Source organism: Euwallacea fornicatus, chromosome 3 (genome assembly GCF_040115645.1).
Source record: "Euwallacea fornicatus isolate EFF26 chromosome 3, ASM4011564v1, whole genome shotgun sequence".
In the NCBI taxonomy this organism is placed as follows: Eukaryota; Metazoa; Arthropoda; class Insecta; order Coleoptera; family Curculionidae; genus Euwallacea; species Euwallacea fornicatus.
The window spans coordinates 4080612-4100177 of NC_089543.1; the positions used below are offsets into that span (position 1 = coordinate 4080612).

At 36.9% G+C, this 19566-nt stretch overlaps 4 protein-coding genes and 2 long non-coding RNA genes across 11 annotated transcripts; 3 read left to right on the top strand and 3 right to left on the bottom strand.

Moving 5' to 3' along the window:
• The first annotated feature begins 100 nt into the window (after positions 1 to 100).
• LOC136350311 (uncharacterized) lies at positions 101 to 1774 on the top strand. Of its 2 annotated transcripts, none has more exons than XM_066301844.1 (4): positions 101 to 190; positions 572 to 1152; positions 1206 to 1483; positions 1532 to 1774. In XM_066301844.1, the coding sequence occupies exons 1-4, from the start codon at positions 142 to 144 to the stop codon at positions 1707 to 1709; spliced, it is 1086 nt and encodes a 361-aa protein (XP_066157941.1). In that variant the 5' UTR covers positions 101 to 141; the 3' UTR covers positions 1710 to 1774. The 2 variants fall into 2 exon arrangements, with proteins under 2 accessions (XP_066157941.1, XP_066157942.1); XM_066301845.1 differs by having other exon boundaries at positions 1535 to 1774.
• Positions 1775 to 3877: 2103 nt separating this feature from the next.
• On the top strand, positions 3878 to 9285 carry LOC136350720 (uncharacterized). 3 transcript variants are annotated; one of them, XM_066302736.1, is made up of 7 exons: positions 3878 to 4035; positions 5119 to 5323; positions 6862 to 6939; positions 7056 to 7136; positions 8181 to 8263; positions 8319 to 8443; positions 8987 to 9285. In XM_066302736.1, the coding sequence occupies exons 1-7, from the start codon at positions 3978 to 3980 to the stop codon at positions 9170 to 9172; spliced, it is 816 nt and encodes a 271-aa protein (XP_066158833.1). In that variant the 5' UTR covers positions 3878 to 3977; the 3' UTR covers positions 9173 to 9285. The 3 variants fall into 3 exon arrangements, with proteins under 3 accessions (XP_066158833.1, XP_066158834.1, XP_066158835.1); XM_066302737.1 differs by lacking the exon at positions 6862 to 6939; XM_066302738.1 differs by lacking the exons at positions 6862 to 6939; positions 7056 to 7136.
• Positions 9286 to 9415: 130 nt separating this feature from the next.
• Positions 9416 to 12736, top strand: LOC136350722 (proline-rich proteoglycan 2-like). Of its 3 annotated transcripts, XM_066302741.1 has the most exons (5): positions 9416 to 10108; positions 11168 to 11515; positions 11558 to 11641; positions 11696 to 11815; positions 11861 to 12736. In XM_066302741.1, the coding sequence occupies exons 1-5, from the start codon at positions 10063 to 10065 to the stop codon at positions 12022 to 12024; spliced, it is 762 nt and encodes a 253-aa protein (XP_066158838.1). In that variant the 5' UTR covers positions 9416 to 10062; the 3' UTR covers positions 12025 to 12736. The 3 variants fall into 3 exon arrangements, with proteins under 3 accessions (XP_066158838.1, XP_066158836.1, XP_066158837.1); XM_066302739.1 differs by having other exon boundaries at positions 11168 to 11641; XM_066302740.1 differs by having other exon boundaries at positions 11168 to 11641; positions 11870 to 12736.
• On the bottom strand, positions 12726 to 13217 carry LOC136350724 (uncharacterized). Its single transcript, XR_010734193.1, has 3 exons — positions 13093 to 13217; positions 12901 to 13036; positions 12726 to 12839 (listed from the first exon to the last, which is right to left on the bottom strand). It is a non-coding gene; the product is annotated as an uncharacterized lncRNA (long non-coding RNA).
• A 1290-nt stretch (positions 13218 to 14507) lies between these two features.
• On the bottom strand, positions 14508 to 15023 carry LOC136350725 (uncharacterized). The gene is made up of 3 exons (XR_010734194.1): positions 14886 to 15023; positions 14696 to 14831; positions 14508 to 14631 (listed from the first exon to the last, which is right to left on the bottom strand). It is a non-coding gene; the product is annotated as an uncharacterized lncRNA (long non-coding RNA).
• Positions 15024 to 16011: 988 nt separating this feature from the next.
• On the bottom strand, positions 16012 to 18134 carry LOC136350482 (uncharacterized). Its single transcript, XM_066302219.1, has 2 exons — positions 17982 to 18134; positions 16012 to 16396 (listed from the first exon to the last, which is right to left on the bottom strand). Exons 1-2 carry the CDS (start codon positions 18037 to 18039, stop codon positions 16083 to 16085), a joined length of 372 nt encoding a protein of 123 aa, XP_066158316.1. The 5' UTR covers positions 18040 to 18134; the 3' UTR covers positions 16012 to 16082.
• Between the last annotated feature and the right edge of the window lie 1432 nt (positions 18135 to 19566).

Here is a 19566-nt window from a genome sequence, read left to right on the forward strand (position 1 = left end):
AGCCTTGAATCATACGAAGGAGTTCAGTGTAATACAAAAAAATCTTAATCTCAGGAAATGTCATGCACGCCATCATAATCTTCATGGATTGCGAGTATTTTTGTCAAATTAGTTTCTTCTAAGAATCCGACATGTGCAGTCATGGATTATGGATTAGTAGTGTTGTGTGCATTTTTAGTTTTAGTTAAATGTAAGTGATTCCATTATATTGACTTTCTAAATTAAAATCTTGTAGCGAACCGGTTTTTCGCACTTTTATCGTGAAAAAAGAGCCAAACAAAAAGCAATTTGTGCAATTTTCATGAAGGTTCGTTTATAAACTTTAGTAGTGGTAAATGAAGAAAGTTAAGAGTTTGAAAATAGGAACAAAAGTCGATACAATGGAAATTTAAATTGGCAGCTTATGAATATTTATGGAGAGACTCTCTTTTGCTCAACTAATCACGTTTGTAAATGAACCAAGGTGGTGAACATTCGCCAAGTAAATCAATATATTGTTTTGTTTTTATTCAATAAGGATTTTTCCATCGTCTTCGACGCCTGCTTACCACAAATATGCGTAAATTTTCAGCTGAAGAAGTTTCAACTTCAGGAAAACTTGACTTCGGGTCTGATGGCGAAATAAAAAATGATAGAACTATAACTCTTCATTTACCATCATCTTCAACACAGACCGACAACAGGGATTCCCTCCCTAATATAAATAGCAGCGTTACTTGTGGATCTAACGGTTGCAACACCACCACCTCCAATAACTCCGTTGAAACTCTGATTTTGGTTCATGTGAGAACCAAAGTAAACCTAGACAAAACTCTGAATCAAAAAATAGTGGAAAATTCATCAGGCGTTCCCATTGTGGCTGGTAATGGAGGATCTGGGCCCGAGGATATTCAGATTAGGGAAAATTCTTTGTCAGTCCCAAGTTCAGATGCAAAGAGGAATTTTTACTACAAACCTGGTATTAACGAAAGAAACTACCCTCTTTCACCAGGACTACCTGAATATCGCCCTCCGAGTTCTTTCTCTGATGGCAGAGATTATTCTTTTAGGTCTAATTACCCTCCAGAATCACCTCCCTATGGGCCAAACCAGGGATCTCCTATCGATCGATTCTACGGACCTTCTACTCCTTATGAGCCTGTCAGGCCTTTTGTATGTTTGTCTTATTATTACGAGTTAAAAAAGTAATTAGATGCAATTTATAGGACTACAATCTCAATTCAGTGCTGCCAGTTACCCCTCCAAGTTTAAGTAGACGAGCCTACGCAAATGGGCCAAGGAGTAACGGGATTGAGCAGCGAATGCCTTATTTCGAACACACTTACAACAAGCACCATTTTAGTGAGGAGGCTCCTCCACATACAATTTGGCTCGGTAATGAAAATACTCGAAATCCTGTGGAATTTAGAAACAAGCCCCGAGATCAACTCCTCGTTAATGGATTTGGAAGTCAGAAGTTTGGAAGAGACGACAATAGTTTCAGGTGAGTTTTTTCAAAGGAAGATGAGGACACTTCAATCTTAGTTGATAGCAGCCCTTCGCCGTTGGAGCTGCCCTTCTACGAACCTCCTTATCATCGCAGGAACTATGGTACTGAGTGCTCCTGCAGAGAACAGCGTTCAATTGCTTCTAACCCTTATAGAGCAGCTTCTAATGGTCATCCAAAATTCTTTTATAGGAAATCTGAAAAGGCTTTCGTTGATGATTAGTTGGCACTTCTAAAATAGCAAATGTGTAATGATAAGTTCAATAAATATACGGTGTTTGCAGAAAATTTCTCCTCATTGTCGCTTAACATTTCGGTTTTTTAATCGAGCCTTAATCACGTATAAATGGCCCAATTAATTAGTAACGTTTACATAAAACTATTGGAACAAAGAATTAATGAGATTCTTGCTCGATAACTATAGAAGTTAATTAATTATTATTTGCGGATGCCGTTTTCTCCCAAACTCGTAAAAGATTCGAAGTTAAATTGAAAATTCCGGAGATTTCTGTTTGGGCTTACTAACGGTGTAAATCACAGGGCTCAAACAGCGCATGTGTCATTAGCGTGCTAGTACACAGTATAGCTAAGCGCGATAGCACGAATTTATTCGAACTAACTGACCGCATAAACGACTATTCCTAAAGCAAACGTTGGAGTTTGAATCTGCAATGCAGGGAACGATCCGGAAATACTGAAAGCAGTTCTGCAAGCGCTATTTAAATATCAAATTGAAACAATTGTACTTAGCCAGCCCCACAAGAAAGTTACATCTGTTATTAAATTCTTTTTTGGAGCAGGTTAATTTCAATCTTACTGTTTGTTAGACAGAAAAATCATTGCTGCGAGCAATGCCGTATTCCACATTTTTCTTCTTGGTGAATATCAATAGTTCGTTGTTTAATTGCGAATTTCGACCTAAGAATAAAGAGAAAGAGGGATTTTTTCATTTAAAAATTGTTCTTAGCACTAGCTGCGGTAGGGTAATTATCTGAGCAAAATTTTGCTTAGTGATGGATTTTGGCATTTTATCTAAGAAAAACTGAAGATTTCGCTGAGACAAGCTTATGCTAACAAATAAATAAAAATAATTGGCCTGCGTTGGGTTTGACCTTGATAACCTAATTGTATTTTTATGCAGGTTTAACCTTTTTATTTTGCTGTGTGAAATCTACATACTCAATGGGCGTACTTTTCCCAAGTGATGCCTTAAGAATTTTCAACATCCTTCTTCCTGACAGACTCGAAAAACCCACTTTTTTACGTGTACAGCAAACAATTAAAAAGTCATAAGAAAGATAATTTTATATTGGCGGCCACTTAACTATGAGAATTTATTCCTCAAAAATGATGATGCGAAAAACCCTCAGACGGTACATTCTTGATCAGTGGTGGCAAGGTAAACAATTAATACTTATTTAAAAGAAATATAATTAAATAAATCTCTAAAAGATTATGTATGTTTGTCATATTATCTCGCGGAAGAATCTACATGTTAGGAGGTCTGAGTCTCTTATATGACCATGTAATTATGTAGTCACTGGCGTACTCATGAACGAAGCGATATTGAGCTGGACACCTATAAGTCCTGCGATTTTTAACACAGTATGCTAAACGACTTTGTAAGGCAAAAAAATGAATTTTATTCTATTTCACAGCGTCTTCCCTGAAATTTTCGCTTTTCAGTTGACCTATATATTTGCTATTTAGGTCTCCCGTTGGCTAAAGTTACTAAGGAAAATTCAGATAAGTTCCTGACCACTCGGATTACCAACACAAATTAATTGACCTCAATTCGGCTTACTTACACCGTTCGGATTACTCAGCAGGTATTAAAAACATACGTGTAACAAAAATACCTATGGTGAAAAAGTTGGTTTTACAGCAATCCCGAAAAAATTCTTTGTTGTGCGCTGCCTTTCAAATCTTGTTTTCCTGTTCTATCAATTAAATCATGGAGCATTCACTGCAAGTGGCCCCTTTTATTGTCTGATTCACTGTCTGAGCAGTTCCTTCACGTTTTAGTTAACAAAGACATCTCTGCTAATTATTTCGGTTCATCATCTGACCGAGAAAATATTAGTCGACTAACAGGATGTTTGAAGCTAATTTTAGTTAAACTGTTTATCTATGTGAACGAAAACGTTGTTCTTTAAAGGAAACTATTTTAGATTAAGAGCTATCTTGAGATTTTCTTTCCAATTCGGTTAAAACTCGATGTCGTCAGCCGCTAATGAAACCTCTCCAAACAGGTTTCTTACATGGGGGGGACTTACAGATCAACAAATTTTCTGGTGCTTTGAAAATTTGTGTGATATGTGGTTGGATCAGTTCTTCGAAAGCAATAACATATTAATGGTCCCCCTCTTTGTTATGTGTAGGAAAATAATCAAACACACACTACGCCACTGCTAAATAAACATACCTGCATAAGAGGTGCCGGCTTTGGCATTATTGAATCATTTCTATAGTTTTTGTTGTGCTGATTACTATGATTTTTTTGTTTGTGTTTGTGTTTGCATTTTGCGATGCCAAACCTGGTTATTCTGGTAAATTTTAATTAGGATAATTGATTGTTCGTTGATATTCGGATGCATCCTCGTTGGATCTACTCTTTCTTCGATAAGCGAGGCCAAGGCTCTCGACACGTATTGAAGTGTACGAAAAAGATATTCATATTGTTGCAATTTAGGATTAATCTTTTCAATGTTAATAAGGTGGGCTGGACACATGGTCAAGGATGCTTTGGACACGTTCCCTCGGGGCGGCCGCTCAATTTCTACTAAAATCTTCATCTCCTCGGATTTAATTACTACCACAGGCTTTACCAAGAAATGGTTAAATTGTTTAGGTTGTTAGGAAAATGAGTTAGCAAGAACGATCGTCACGATATTTTTATACGTACATCGTACAGTATAATAAATCTTAATTATCCCGCAAAATCAATTTCCTGCAGAGATTTTTTCATTGTACGGAAGATCCTTTAAACCATGTTTGTTACGATAATCTCTAACGTACAACCATCATTAAAACATTTAATTACCTGGGAAAAATATTTTAATTCTGTTTTCTTATCAACTACTGTATTAGAGCTTTTGGCTACTGACCCATTTAATATTCTTTTGGACAAGGCACTTCGAGGTAACTTCAGATTCAGACTTCTTGTAAAGATTAAAATCGTCCACAACATTGCCGTCTTTAAAGCTCATTCATAGTCATCCAGGCAAACCTTTCATAGTCTGTTGAGAGCATGTTAATTTAGGGTACTTGCAGACACGCATTTACTTAGTATTCGGAGCAACACGGTAAGGAGCCGATGTGACTTAGGATTGTTTTCACTGATGTAAAGCTAACTAAAAAAAAATGAATTTCATCTTAAAATTTGAACTAGGGTGGAACATGGCTTAAGTTCGCTGCCGTTCTGGGCTCGTGCTTAGCGTCTGCGCAGACTCAGTTAGCTAAAAACACCTCTATATAATATGTGAGGGTGCTTTTGTCGCAGAACGAGAGCTGTAAAATAAAAATGTTTTATTTAATGTCCGTCCCTGAGAACGAATGATTAATTATTTATTCAAATTTCATGGCGAAATCGCTGCAATGTAATAAGCAGGTTATTTTCCTATTGTTCGCAGAATCATCATATTCCGGAAATGATATAGGCAAAGGAACAACATCTACAGGAACTGGGGGGAACTCGTATGGCTACGCCGGGAGTTTTTCTGGAGCTGGTGGCCTTCCTCCAGGAAATGTTGCCTCCCTTGCGCCTTTCATTCCGCAATTTGACTTCTCCTCGTTTTTCGAGCAGTTGAACAGACAACATCAGGAATTCATTCGACAGTAAGAATTCAGTTTTAGCAGGAGACTAATGCTCCTTGGGTGCCCTTTCGCTTTTTTCCTTTCGGAAACTGGATATCTGACTACTAGACTTTATGCATGAGAATAGCAGCTGGAGAAACGTCGGACCGTGTTTAACGCCAGCTGTGAAAGTGGATTTAATTAGACGCTTCTTAGGTTTTGGAAAATTAAAACCTTGTGTTGCTTTCGGGCATATCAATCAGAAATTCTTTTTTTTTCAGGGAATTTCCAACCGCGATAGGTCAAGAGGGGTTTAAAAAGACCCTGCTCTATAAATATACGAAACTTTTAAATGATTCTTTTTGTTCGTTCTGTTGTCTAGAGCACTTAAAACTTCAAGCCAGGTATACTTAGTTCAGCTCCCAAGTAGAATTCTTTCTCTAGAGGGTGACAAACAGATTTTATAGGTTCTGGAAATTCCCCGCTAACAAGCAAAATAAAGCTTAAGTAATCTCATCTGGTCTGAGTTTCGAGTTTGTTCTTCGGTATTTCTTGTTTATGTACACTCACGTGTTGAAATAATGTCGCGCACCTTGTTAAGAAAAGTTTTTTGGTTAAATTACATTTTCTACCTAAGTTTAGTTCTTTCTGCTCAGTTTAACTTTCTAAATGCATGTAGTCATTTTTCCTCATATCAGCTCTATTCTTGCACAACTAACTCTCCGTTAACAAGCATCATCAGACGGGAAAATAACTGCGCATATCAATAGGCGGAATGTGCAAGGTGGGATTTGGGATGATACGATCCAGCACGGAGAAAATGCATGGAGGGCCAGAAGTTCCACATAAAGTTGCTAAAAAGCGAATAAAATATTTTTCATGGAAGTAGTGGAACCCGCCAAGTATTGTTCTTAGTTGTGCATTTTTTTGACGTAACAGACGTGTATACGGGGTTATCCATGTAATAAACAAATGTACTTTGTCAGTTTTCTCTTATGGAACTTCATGTATATTATGTCTTTTTTGAGTTCATTGAGAAATTCTAAACATGTTTCATATAGCATACCCATCTCTAAAATCAAAAGTTATTAAAATATTTGCAAATTAGAGCGACTTACTAGATTGTCTGACCTCACCACTATAGACTTTTTATGGGGTTATCTGAAATATAGGGTGTATTTAAATAAGCTCAAAAACAATAACAGGTAAAGGCTATTTTCGCTTCCACAGAAAGTTTAATTACAGAACTATACAAAAGCCTTGCGAGAACAATACTAAAATTATTAACACGCATAGAATTTAAGGGTCCATGGGATATGGTGGTCTATGAGTTTATCATCAGCTTTCAGCAATAACAAACTTCCTAATAAATTAAAACGCTGATTGGTGGCTAGTAGCCATTGACTATTCGCTTACGTACATCATTGTGAAATGCTTTGGACAACTTTTGTATTAATCTAAACTAAGTAGCTTTGACCTGGCATGTCACGGTTAAAGTAGTGTGTGAATACAATAAACCCTTTAACTACACTAATCCCCTAATAACCCCATTTCTCTGTAAAAAGCTAGTTGTTCTTCAGTGGTGGTGGAATTCATAGCTATTCCTATGCCTCATCTAGTTTTGGAGCAAACGCAAATGCGCAGGCCGCACATGCTCAGTAAGTACTAAATTTCTAAAACATATGTTGTAAATAACATTCTTCGCTATATAAATGACATTGTTTCTAACTTCAGTTGTATGTATTAGTTTGCTAGAATTTGCCTATTATTTAAGGTTGCAAACTCTTGCGCAAGTACCGTCAAATGCTGTATCGGTCACGGGAGCCAGTGGAGTTTCAGGAACAGCTGCTGATAGGTAAGCGAAGTGTGACGTTATTTTGACGGGGAATAATAAGCGCGTCTGCGCGTAAGCGGAGCAGGGCGCTAGGAGCGAGTGAGAAGGTTGGTATTTATTAGTAGATAATAAAGCAGCTGAACTTTACTAGTGGGTTTATAGCAATGTGCCAGCATTTAAGTCAGTTTGGAAACATCAAATTCGGTGCCGCACTATATTTGAGGCGGATTGTTAATTTTTTTTATGAGGCGTTATTTCCAAAAATAAAAAAGAGAAAAAAATATGAAATTTCTAAATTTAAACATGCAAAGCAATTGATTTATTTTACGCCCCCTTACTTCTTGTGATAAAAATATTTTCATTTCACCCCGCTGGTTTCGCATAAATTGGTTGGACCTCTCAATTTGGGCCTCGCCAATTACGAATTCGTATCGATAGAAGCCCACACAAAACACAAATCAATAACAACACAAACGTAAAGTTTGTTCAAGTTTCTGCAAGAATCAAATTTCCCTTTCGCTATTTTATTGTTAGTGAATCAGTGATCATAATTTGTGCGCAATGGCGCCGAACCGATATTGTTTGCAGGGTTTGCAGTAATGATTGCATTCTGAATACATGCCATTTGTGAATTTATCCCATCGTACTTTCAAAGCAAACGACAAATGCAAAAATTCATTTCCATTCCATAATTGAATCCATAGCAGGGAATAAATGATTCCTTTTTGAGATCAGTTATTTCAAATTTATATTTAATGGCAGCCCTGTGTTGTTCCTTACAATAGAATCTATAGGAAAATATACAGTTACATTTTTGGGCTGATCATAATTGACAAGATAAGCTCGTCATCTTTAACTATTATATTAAAATTACTCCAGTGATTTGGCCATAAGCGGTGCACATTCGACGTCTCTGACCCACATACAACATGCTCTTGATGACGCAGCTTATTTACAGTTATCCGACATTGCCAAACACTTCAACCTTTAAAATGTCTTTCTCGATGTTAAAACTCTGAAAAAAAATATTGCAGACCTCTTTTCTTAACATTGACTTCTTTGCAGCCATGGTACTGACGGTTATGAAGGAGGATTTGGGCTAGGAAATAGAGGAGGGTTTGTTGGAGGCTATGGAGGAGGCTTCACTGGTATGAGTGAATTTTCAAGAGAAATTGCGTTCGATCATGGATTCTTCTTGTGTAGGCCCTGATGGCAACAGCTTCTCATTCTCCGGGCCTTTAGGGGAAGCGACTGGGGCAGCATTATCAAGTGGCTCCATAGGACCTGGAGGGGGCCATCAGATGGTTGCGGTGTTTCCTGAAAATCCGGCAAGTTATCAGTTAGATAAAGAGACATTTAAATATTAATTAAATCGTACTTTAAGCCCTGGTTCTTCGCAATTAAAACTTTAGATTTACATTTCCAAGAAGCAAGATCAGGCTTTGTCTGTTAGTTTTTGATCACGAATGCGAAAGTAATAATTCCTGAATTGATTTTAAAGAACAGTTGGGCGTAAGCTGGAAAAAAAATCAAGCGCGTTTTCCTCGCAGGTAGCGCCGCTCTTTTCATTATAGTTAAATGATCTAAGCGCAAATTAAGGCCCAATAAATGGGGAATAAATCAGAAAGGTTAATTACTTTAGGGCCCTTGCTAGCTTGGAGAAATCCGCGATAATTGCTTATGCAAATCTGTACTTTTTCTTAAGAATGCCCTTTCAAAGGCAATAATAGGAAATTAACTGCAAAGCAGAAGTATCGAGTAACCAGCAAAAGCGGTTGCATCAGTTCGGTGTACACAGCACTAAGCGTTGGATGAGGCTATCATCAACCGAGAGGGAAGAATTTCAGCTCATAAATTTGTTTTTCTCTTAGAATGCCCCTAATGTAAACACCAGATTTGGAGGCTCTTCAGGGGGAGGAGAAGGATTTAAGAGTGTGGTCTCTTCGAGCCAGAGCGTGAGTACCAATATTGACGGAAAACCCCAAACCTTTAGGGAGGCTTCCACCACCATCAACGACAACGGGAAAATCACCACCTACACTGCTCATAACCCATAATATTAAAGTTACAATAATAATACTAGTAAGAGTTGTTTTGCAACGATTTTTTGTTAAAGCTTTTAGTTATCTGCGTCGAGGGGGCTGTAGAAATAAATAACTAGAATAGGAAATTTCGAGTTGTCTTAGTGTGTTTGCAGCATTAACCTCGATTTTAATAATTTTAAACTTGATCATGATCAAAAATCCGACCTCATCTGATAATATTACTTTTGGAGCTGCTCTAAACCAACAAAAAAGTGAGAAAAAATCTAAATCCTCCAAAGTTTCCCGTGGGCTGGCAGTTTTGCGATGCTCCAAGAGACATGTCTCGCAATAAAATTACCAAGATTGATCGTAATCATAAAACTTCCCTCTAATAGATAGGCCCTGGATATAGTGATGTCCCCTGAGATGATGGACTGCATGTGAAATTTGGTCTATCTCTGCCTTAGTTAAAGATTAAAGAAAACGGATTTCAACGGCTTATCTCTGGATGCAGCTATACATCTTGTATCCATTGAATGATGTGCCATTTATTTGCGAATCCGTTTTTAAGGGTCCCGAGTGGTAACATTTATAGCTCAAAATGTCGGCTTCATTGAGTTTTGTGGTTTCAATGATGGATTTACGGCCCTTTGTTCATTAGACATATCAAAGTAAGATTTAAGGAAGATTTATGCAAATCCACAAGGCAATTACGGAAAAGTGATTAACCTTGTTAAAGTCAATTAACGACAATAAAAAACAAAATTATAAGTCCTAGTCTGAGGTGTATAAATAACACAAGTTTTGGACGATGCCAACTGGTTTTTCCATGGGAATAATAAACAGATACGTGCACAACAGCCGATCAAACATATTGCTCTCTAGAGCTTTTACCTACAGTTCTTGTGATTTTTAATTGAATTATGCATCGATTAGTGTTTTTAGGTGTTTATTTGTATTACTTGAAAGGTAAGTTTTTAGCAGTCAAATTTACCGAAATTTTTTAGGCATTTTATTACAATCTCAACCTGTAATTGCTAATATATGAAGGTTCACTACCGTGAGCTATAGCTCAATTTATGGCAGCTAATTGGGAAGCTAACAGGCAAATACATATAACATATAACCGTGTAATTCACCGAGCGAGCTGAATTAAATCCTATGCTTAATCAAGCATGATGCCTATCTGTTACCTGCCTATCTGCATATCAAATATTGCTGATTTCAGCGATCAGTTCCATATACATATTTCCTTTTTTTCTAAACGTCCCTCATGGGCCCAGCCCATTTTAGGGGGGATAAGGAAGCGGATCGTTGATAAGTTTTGGCAACTCAGCGCAATTACCATGAAAAAAATTTAATCTTTATTGAAATTATGTTCCAAGTAGAGGAGTCTTTCTGTGTATGTATACAGAACACACATAAAGAATCAAAAGTCCCGCATTAATTCGACACAGACATGTATACAGGGCAGTAGATAAATGTACTTTTTCATTTTTTTCTTATGTAACCGCACGCATATGATGACATTGTTGATTTATTTGAGATATTCTGACCATACTTCATGTAACGTACCCATGACTAAATTTAACAGTTTCCGAAAACAATTATGAGAAATAGAAATAACCATAGAAATATTAACACTTCCTATGTTCAGGTAACCCCATAAAAAAATCTGTAAGGGTGAGGTCAGGCGATCTAGCAGGCCACTCTAATTGCAAATATTTTGATAATTCTTGAATTTAGACATTCTCCAATAATCCTACAAGACCATAATATATAAAGGTTTCTGTAATACCGAATTGAGAAAGTTCATTTATTTACTATTACTAGAACCATATTTGACGTGTTTCGGCACTTTCGTGAAAAATATTTCCTTTGATTTTTGATGAATTTATGCGGGATTTTTGGTCCTTTACACATTTATATTAGATGCATTCTGTATCTGATACATAATAGTTTGTGCAATTTATAACATATTTTATCTATAAGTTGCCCGCAAAAACACGTAACTCAATTTGTTTCTAGACTGCTCTCGAGTAGAAGCCTCGCAAAGTAAACGGCAAATCCACACGGAATCCGTAATCGAAACTAACATCCCTCTGGAATTGCTGAACTTGGAGAACTTACGCAGCATCGCCGAGACAATCTTAACCAGGGGCGTAGACGGGGGTCAAAACGGTCAGAAGTTTGATGTCACCATCGAGTACAGACCCACTGGTCAACAAACTAAGCTAGACCATTTACAAGAATTCCCTCCCAAGTTCGGAGGCCGCTCCCCGCAAGTGGAGAGGCCTTCCTCTCAATTTGCAGGTCTTCCACCTCAATTCGGAGGTCGTCCCTCCCAACCTGGAGGCCTGCCCCTTGAATTCGGAGGTCGTCCCCCTCCACCCGGAGGCCTGCCTCGTCAATTTGGAGCTCGCCGTCCTTATCCTAGGGGCTTTACTCCGCAATTCGGAGGCCCGCCTCGTGAGTTTGGAGGTCCTCCACGCCGTTTTAAAGGTTAGATTTCCTTGAGGTCTACAATCAGGACTTAATTTTGTTTTTTTTTTGTAGATCGTCGTCCTGGGTGGTTCGTTCCATCAGACTTCTCTGCATTTCAGGTGATGGAGGGCCCTCCAGGTCCGCCTTCCGAGCAGTTTCATTTTCGCCGCCAAGGACACCGTCCCCACCATGGTATTTTTGTGCCGAACACCAATTTTTGTATAATAATTAAAAGAGTATTTTTAGGTAATGGAAATGAAGGTCAAAGGCATCATTTCAGCCATAAATCGGAAGGCAGTACAGAAAAAAAAAATATCGAGGATGAAAGCCAAATATCTGGATATATCGATGGAGACTTTCCTGTCATTTTACTAGATAACGAGAACGAAGTTAGGAGATAAGACACGAACATTACATTTTTTCTGTATTAATCTTGCTGTTAGCATTATAACAATACTGACTCGAAACCTTTTCAACATTGTCAGCCGTATAACTAAAACGAATGGTTCAATAGTCCTTTGATATACTTGCCGAGATAAACTTATCGAACTGCAATGTGTCATCAAAGGACCAGCCCCATGATATATAGTACTCATCAATAGGAATTCCATGTAGTGTGAAAATGGGGCGCAAAACTCGTTTTGTGTTGGTAACTATGAATAGATAACTGGGTCGCTTTAAGTGCTCCTTGGCGGATTGGTGTACGGTTTAAAGTATCAATTTATGGATAGATCTTAAATGTTCACTTCTAATTTATTTGTTTAACGTAAGTTATTTTGAAATGAAATTTAATTAATCCCGATGATGCCCACCGCGTGGAAGTCCTTGAAACACTTCACCTCCAATTGTTCCCTCTAGATTTCCTGCAATGTTAAACCAATGACGTAATTAAAAATTAAAATATGGGGCATAGGTACTAATCAATTAGGCATACGTGTTTGCCATCCAATGTTTCGTGCCAATCCTCCATTGTCCAGTTATAATCTGCATGATGATATTCAGGATCACTTTCTGGGGTAGAACTCACCAAAGTTGAAAAAAAATTATTTACGAGAAGGTAATCTACAAGACTTCTAGTGTTAGTACAATAAAACCCTTCACATAATTTCATAATGCAGAGTTTATTTAAGATCCGTTACAACAATAAATCAATTCAAGAACTATCCTTAATGTCCTTCGCCATGACCCTCGCCATGCCCGTCGTCTCCTTCATGCGCTGAAATGCATAATATAAAATGTACTGAGTGTTCTCATGATTTTGAACGAATAGGTCTAACCAAATCCATGTGCCACAACTCCATGCTCCCCACCTTCTCCTCCTTCACTATGATCACCTCCCTCGCCATGGTGATTTGGATATGGATAAGGTTCAGAAGTGACGTAAGTTGCAATGTTGATAAGAACGAAGATTGTCTAAGTAATTGGTTAATAGGTGGTTTTTAGATGTGAATTTAAATAAGCAAACTTACCAACATTGTCCCGAATAGATTCATTTTGAGTGAAAAGACAATTGAAACAGATGAGTGGATTTTAGGTTCTGTGTTAGTAGAGTTTCAACAGTATTCTGAATGCTAATGTTGGTGAATACTATAGTTTAAATAGACGTACTTAATTGGAAACAATAACCGTAAAAAAAGGTTTTTGATTTGGTAATTATTTGTGAATTTCCACATACAGGGTGATACGTAATATTAGTTTTCGAAGCGGAAAAAGAGAAGAATATAATGCCTTTCATTTAGTTAAAAATTTAATTCTAAAGTATTTCAAATCCAGGACAATTGAACTTCTTTCATTTCAGCTTTCTTTGGAAAAATTATTTCCGATCTGTGAAGATATAAAGGGTGGCCCTTATATTTCATTTTTCAACGAGGTTATAGCTAATTACGATACACGAGGGTAGTCATAAAAGTACCCATCCTAACACTTAAAGAAAATAAATGTTGGGAAATATTATATTATTTCTCAACATTGTCTCCTTAGAGATTGACACGCTTTTCCCACCGATGTTCTATATTCTGTTTATAATAAGAAACTTCGAATTTTTCAAAATACACATCAACCTCGGGCTCCACCTTTTCGTTATTGTCTAACCTCTTTCCACCGAGCCATTTTTTGAAGTTTGGAAGTAAAAAATAATCTGAGAGGGCTAAATCTGGCGAATCAGTTGGATGAAGACTAAGTTCGCAACCAAGTTGATTGAAATTGAGCATCGCATTGAAGAAGATATGGACTGGTGCGTTCTCTCGATGAAGCAAGACTTTCTTTCTCGCCAAAAGTGTGCACTTTTTCTCAATTTTTTCACTCAAACGCTTAAATAAATTTGAATAATATTCTCCATTTATTCTCTTTCCTTTAAAGAGATAATCGATAAAAAAATAAAAATTATTTCACGTACATTCTAAAATGCTGACTCCATCACCTCATTAGATCGACCAGTACGGAGTTCCTTTTGGCAGCAGGTACAACCACGTTCAAATTCTGTCACCTGATATTTTACAATTATGAACGAAGGATCGGATTCACATAGAGTAGATGATCGATTTTTTTCATGTTCACAAAATCTCTAGAAACGTTCACTAAAACCAACACAAATGTACTTTACACATAATCTTTTTAAGGTCTTTGTAATATATGCAAATGAAAAAAATCATCATTTATATGTCGAGCCCAGTGCTTTTGGGACTATCCTTGAACACTTAAAAAATAGGTTGGTCTTCTCGGTACCACCATTATCAATGAATTTACTACTTTTTTCGTAAAGTAAAAACGTCTGGAATGCTGAAAACCGTGACCGCTCCTAGATTTAATACAACTGTCTTGTATTGGTTTATTTTATAAGAACGTTACTTACTTCTAGTGATTGGACACAATAAAATCTCAAACACAACAACATAATGCAAAGTTTATTTTGAAACGATTACTAAAAAAAATAATCTCTCGGAATTATCCTCGATGCCCTTCAAGATGACCCTCACCATGCCCTTCACCTCTAAATCCTCCTTCATGCCCTGAAATCCATAACCAATAATAATTTATTAGGTATTCTCCTGACTTTGAAAAAATAAGTCTGACCAAATTTTTGTCCAAAACCTCCATGATATCCCCCTACTCTTCTTCCACCGTGATCACGTTTTTCGCCATGGTGTTCTGGATATGGATTCGGTTCAGAGATGACGTAGGCCGCGATGTTGATGAGCACAAGAAGTGTCTAAGAAATTGTTTAGTGTTTAATTTGAAGATGTATTCGCATTAGTAAACTTACCAAAAATTTACCCAATAGTTTCATCTTGAGTGGTAAGAAAACTAAATCACACGAAAGGATTTGCGGTTGGTCGTTGAGTTTCAGCAATATTCTGAATGTTGATGGTGGTAGGTACTACGCTTTAAATAAAAATGTGATTAATTAGGAACGATAACTGTGAAAATAGGTTTTTGAAATGGTAATGATAGGTGAAATCCTACATACAGGGTGGTACGATTCGGAGGTAATATTAGTTCTCCAAGTAGGAGAAAAGAAGAATGAAAGCCTAAAAAATTAAATTAAAGAAATACATTTATAATATTCTTTTAGTCGATTATAGAGATGCATTAAAAACGTTTTATTATCTCGGATGTTTGAACATTTATTGAATTTTAGTTTACTTTGAAAGTGATTTTGATGCACGATTCTTAATATTATACAGAAACTTAAAAGCTGGTCATAAAATAAGTCAAATGCAGAGCATTTGCATTTCCTCAACTTAGGCCTTCTTTGGATTTTTGGATAATAATCCTGATAAGTTCGAGGATTGATTTTAAAAATTTGTCAGATAACAATTCAATGAGGATTCGAAAAGACATCCAGGAAATGTATAGAAAAATAATTTTCTAGAGATATAAAATATATTCCCTAAAACTTCTCGTACAAATTTGGTAATTATCAAAATATTCCTGGGCATAAATGATCTCCTTGATTTCAAACCTTTACAATGCCTAACTCCTTAGACAGCACCCATCTTTAGTGATTTTTGGCCTATATAGTCATTTACGAGGTACGCTCGAACAAATAGTTACAGTAAGCTGGCTATTCCTATCAAGCGGGGGTGTTTCAGCACCCTAATAGAGAACACAGTCTTCGCAATGGGGATGTTAATTAAATTGTAATGTGGGTTAATAATTATCCACCACAAGCTGATCTAACCCAAACTACATAGGAGCATTTATGGTGAGATGCTTGTGGACCACTCTGAACTTACAATGGTTCGATAACTTGTTACTAACTCGATAAATTATTCATCGGTGCGGTTGATCGCATTAATGACACCAAATTTGACAAACAACGTTTGATTGAATGTAGGATTGCGAATCGATTGTATTTGGCACCGTCTATTTGAATAATAAACAACATAGATACTTGAAAATTTATTTACATAAATAAATACAAAAAGCCTATAGCGTAGATTCCAATCACAGAAGGGCCTTAATTCTTAGGTATTTTCTGGATGTAAGACTCCCCGCTAACGCTGGGAGGGTGCTTTCCGATTCTCTTCTTCTTTACGGTGTAGCTCTCTCCTTCAGCCAGAAGTGCAGAATTAAAATTCTTTTCCTTTTCGTCGATTATTTCATTGATTTGTCTGCCAAATGCCTGTCTGCCATGCTTAATAGCATTAAATTCGAAAGCTTCTGCTAATTCTGGATCGATGTCTTTCAATGGTGTATCTCCGGGCCTAACGTAGACTGCCACTACTCCAGGCTGGGAGAAGATCAGATTTCTCGATCTTGCCGGTTTCGACTCTGAAATTAATTAATGCAGGTAAATATTCGGGAATTGTTTTACCCCAGGAAAGGGTCAAGATTTGGAATTTATCCGCTTAGCATATATTAACTCGAATTCGAGGAAGCCTTTGGCGGCCAAAAAAAATATTTTGCTAGGCAGAAACGATCGATTTTTGCTGTGCTATTATCGTCATTAAAACACTGCTAATTATATCGGTTATAGTATTTATTAAATAATCGATGGTATTAGTAAATTTGAATTAATATTCAATAGATGAAAGCATCATCCTTAGCTTCGCTCTTGATGGTCGTTCCTTAGCGTCGATTATGTATATTTTAAGGTCGTGCATTTTCCATAAAGTGCTTCAACGGTAAATGCATAATCACTTAAATCTCATATTGAGTAAAAGCGGAATGGCGCATAGGAGATTTTTTATTCACGAACCATAAGAGGAACATGAAGTGAGTTTTAAGCGACGTGCGTAAATAAGGTAGATATGTACGTGAAAGTATGGGCAATAAATCAACAAATAACCGAATAATAATATATTAAATGCCACATAGTGCAATTTTCATGTTTGTTTATATTAATTTGAGACTAAATTTCAGAGTTCATAGGCACATTGAACATTTGTTGACATTTTGAAACGGTCTCTGGCGTACGTCCTCTCATCATGCACAACTTCACATTTTTATACTTAGCATTCCTTACTTAAAGTTAGTTCAGGTTACCCTTAGGTTAGGGGCCCCACCTTCATATATTTTTCTGAAGATCTTCAATTGTGACTTATGCTTCGATTATCTTCTCCAGAGCTCTCTGGTTAGTGCACGTGTGCGCAAATTAGGTTTTATTCAATAAAATGTTTAGTCATTTTTGATTCAAGTTAGCGAACGCATCGTGCGCACTTTTTCGATCAACGTTTAACTACTTTATTTAAATTGAAAGGCACACATTACTTCACTCATCGAATTTATTCGAGAATTTATAGGAGCTTTAAGGCATAAATCGAAAAAAAGGTGCCGGTTTTTTTTTTTAATATTCATAAATTTACATTCGTTTATCACATTCGCGGAATAAATGTAGATGATTTCGGAGGAATCGCACGAATTTAACACCTTATTTAATAAAAATCCCGAAATGCCGAGAATAATCTCAAGCCTTGACACATGGTAATGTGCTTGTTTAATCTAATATGCCTCATCCACGCTCCCAGCATTTTTTATTGCTAACTTCGGAGTCGAAATGGGCTTTGATGAGCTTCGCAGATTCAAATTATCTTTTCCCAGGGAACAGAAGCAGGTAGGAACAAGAGGACCTAATTAGGAAAAAATGTAAACGGCTAAATTTATTTAACAATTACTGCGATGTCAGTTAAATAGGTGAGCTTTGTTGTTTGCCGAGACTAATTTGTAATTAAATAAAAATTACACATAAACCATATTGTTGTTAGAGATTTAAGACGGTTTTTGCATTATGCGCATAAAAGTGCAAATTTGACTCGGGTGAATACACTAAAAATTACTATCTTAAATTAATGGACTTTTTCTCACATGAAAACAAGAATTTCGATTAATGGTAAAAGAGTAACAGGTAAATACACACCAGCTAGTAAGACGAGAAGTGCCACAATCACGAGGTCTAAGATCCGGCCGGTGATCATGTTAAAAGTAGGAACACACAGACGAAGAAGAGAAGCACGGAGAGACTGCCGCACTAAATCAAAGATTACCTTTTATAACTCGAAAGCGGTTAAGCCGGTAATATGTTCAATTCTTCGATGATGAACGGATGAGGATGAAGAATTAGAACCCTGATGAGTTTTTTTTATGCACTATCTCAATGCAAGCCAGCCTTTTGTTCGTCTAAGTAAGATAGTTTGGAAAAAATCATTTTAACGATGCAGTAACTAATCAAGCACGAGTTCTTCAAAAAGCGAAAAGTAAATAAAACCTCGAGTCGAGATATATTCAAAAGGCTAACACAATAAAGGATCCACAATATAACTGAAAGCAAAAGCTTTCTGAAATTATTTCCCCACGGAAATGGGCACAGAAACCAAACCTTAAACCGAAAAATGTAAATCGTGAAATTCCCTAATGGCTCGATGAATGTTTGATAAAGGCGAGTTTTTTGGAAGATCTTCGTAGGGTAATTAGAAGCTATATGGAATTATATATGATAACGCGAATATTACATTATTTTTTTTTAAGAAAAAATATGGAAATATTGGCATAAAAGCGAAAAAGTTTCTTTACACGAATCCAAACCTTTAGGTAGGAATTATAGATGAGTGAGGATGCAATCCCTGCGATGTGTTCAAATGGTTGAAGCTCGGTACATTTTAGAGGATTCTTAGGCATCTTTTCAAGTAACTGTGCAAAGATCCGATTGTAAAAGTGTATTTAAATTTTGGACGGGCCCCTTGATGGCAGAACACCCAAAAGTTCAGTGTTTTGCATTCTGTCTTAAAGCATTTCAATATTTCAATATTTCATATCTATTCAGAGGAACGTCCGCGAGTGCTTCTGTGGGTACAAGGAATTCAAGCACCAAGCTTACAATTACCTCACTTTTCATTCTTGAAATCCATTATCATCCTTGGTTTGTTGGTGCGGAGATCTTCAAAGAGAATAGGAACAATCTCATTCTCTTTGTGTATTTAAACAGGCCATGCGAAGCTCCAAAGCTTCGCATGGCTCGTATTTCTTGTTTTCTGTCTCTCTGCCTGGCAATATTTGAAGAGAACAATTATCCTTGCCTACATTCATCTAATTTTATCCATTTACTAACATGGCAACGTGCTCCAATAAGGAATCAAACAAAGAAATACTGGAAACAAAATTATTGTGAACCGGAGCGCTTATTTCAGTTTCATCATAAGCTGAAATTCAACACAAACAACTGGAGAGTCGTTCCATGTTTCTCAAAAAATCAGGATTTACGGGGTTATAGTATTACATGGGAATAAACACTGGGTAGCAGGTATTCAATATCGATCCCATGTGGGACTAGCAAATCTCTTAGACGTGCTTAATGGTTAATGTCTGCAGTAGTTTTAGGAATCTATTGTGCCTCCTCTTACTGCTCTCGAGATACAGAAGACTTCCCATTATTTGAGCAGCAGGTAAGCCTAATCATGGCGTGTCTAAAACTCTGCGTCCTCTACCGCGATTATGCAAATTTGTGT

Coding starts and splice junctions, on each gene's coding strand:
- LOC136350722 (XM_066302739.1), top strand. CDS start 10,063: ATGCATCGATTAGTGTTTTTAGGTGTTTATTTGTATTACTTGAAAG. Junction 10,109..11,167: donor TTATTTGTATTACTTGAAAG/GTAAGTTTTTAG, acceptor ATTTGTTTCTAG/ACTGCTCTCGAGTAGAAGCC. Junction 11,642..11,695: donor TCCTCCACGCCGTTTTAAAG/GTTAGATTTCCT, acceptor TTTTTTTTGTAG/ATCGTCGTCCTGGGTGGTTC.
- LOC136350720 (XM_066302736.1), top strand. CDS start 3,978: ATGATTTTTTTGTTTGTGTTTGTGTTTGCATTTTGCGATGCCAAACCT. Junction 4,036..5,118: donor TGCCAAACCTGGTTATTCTG/GTAAATTTTAAT, acceptor TATTGTTCGCAG/AATCATCATATTCCGGAAAT. Junction 7,137..8,180: donor TCAGGAACAGCTGCTGATAG/GTAAGCGAAGTG, acceptor ACTTCTTTGCAG/CCATGGTACTGACGGTTATG.
- LOC136350311 (XM_066301844.1), top strand. CDS start 142: ATGGATTATGGATTAGTAGTGTTGTGTGCATTTTTAGTTTTAGTTAAA. Junction 1,153..1,205: donor ATGAGCCTGTCAGGCCTTTT/GTATGTTTGTCT, acceptor TGCAATTTATAG/GACTACAATCTCAATTCAGT. Junction 1,484..1,531: donor AGAGACGACAATAGTTTCAG/GTGAGTTTTTTC, acceptor CTTAGTTGATAG/CAGCCCTTCGCCGTTGGAGC.
- LOC136350482 (XM_066302219.1), bottom strand. CDS start 18,039: ATGATCACCGGCCGGATCTTAGACCTCGTGATTGTGGCACTTCTCGTC. Junction 16,397..17,981: donor ACTTCTCGTCTTACTAGCTG/GTGTGTATTTAC, acceptor AATTAATTTCAG/AGTCGAAACCGGCAAGATCG.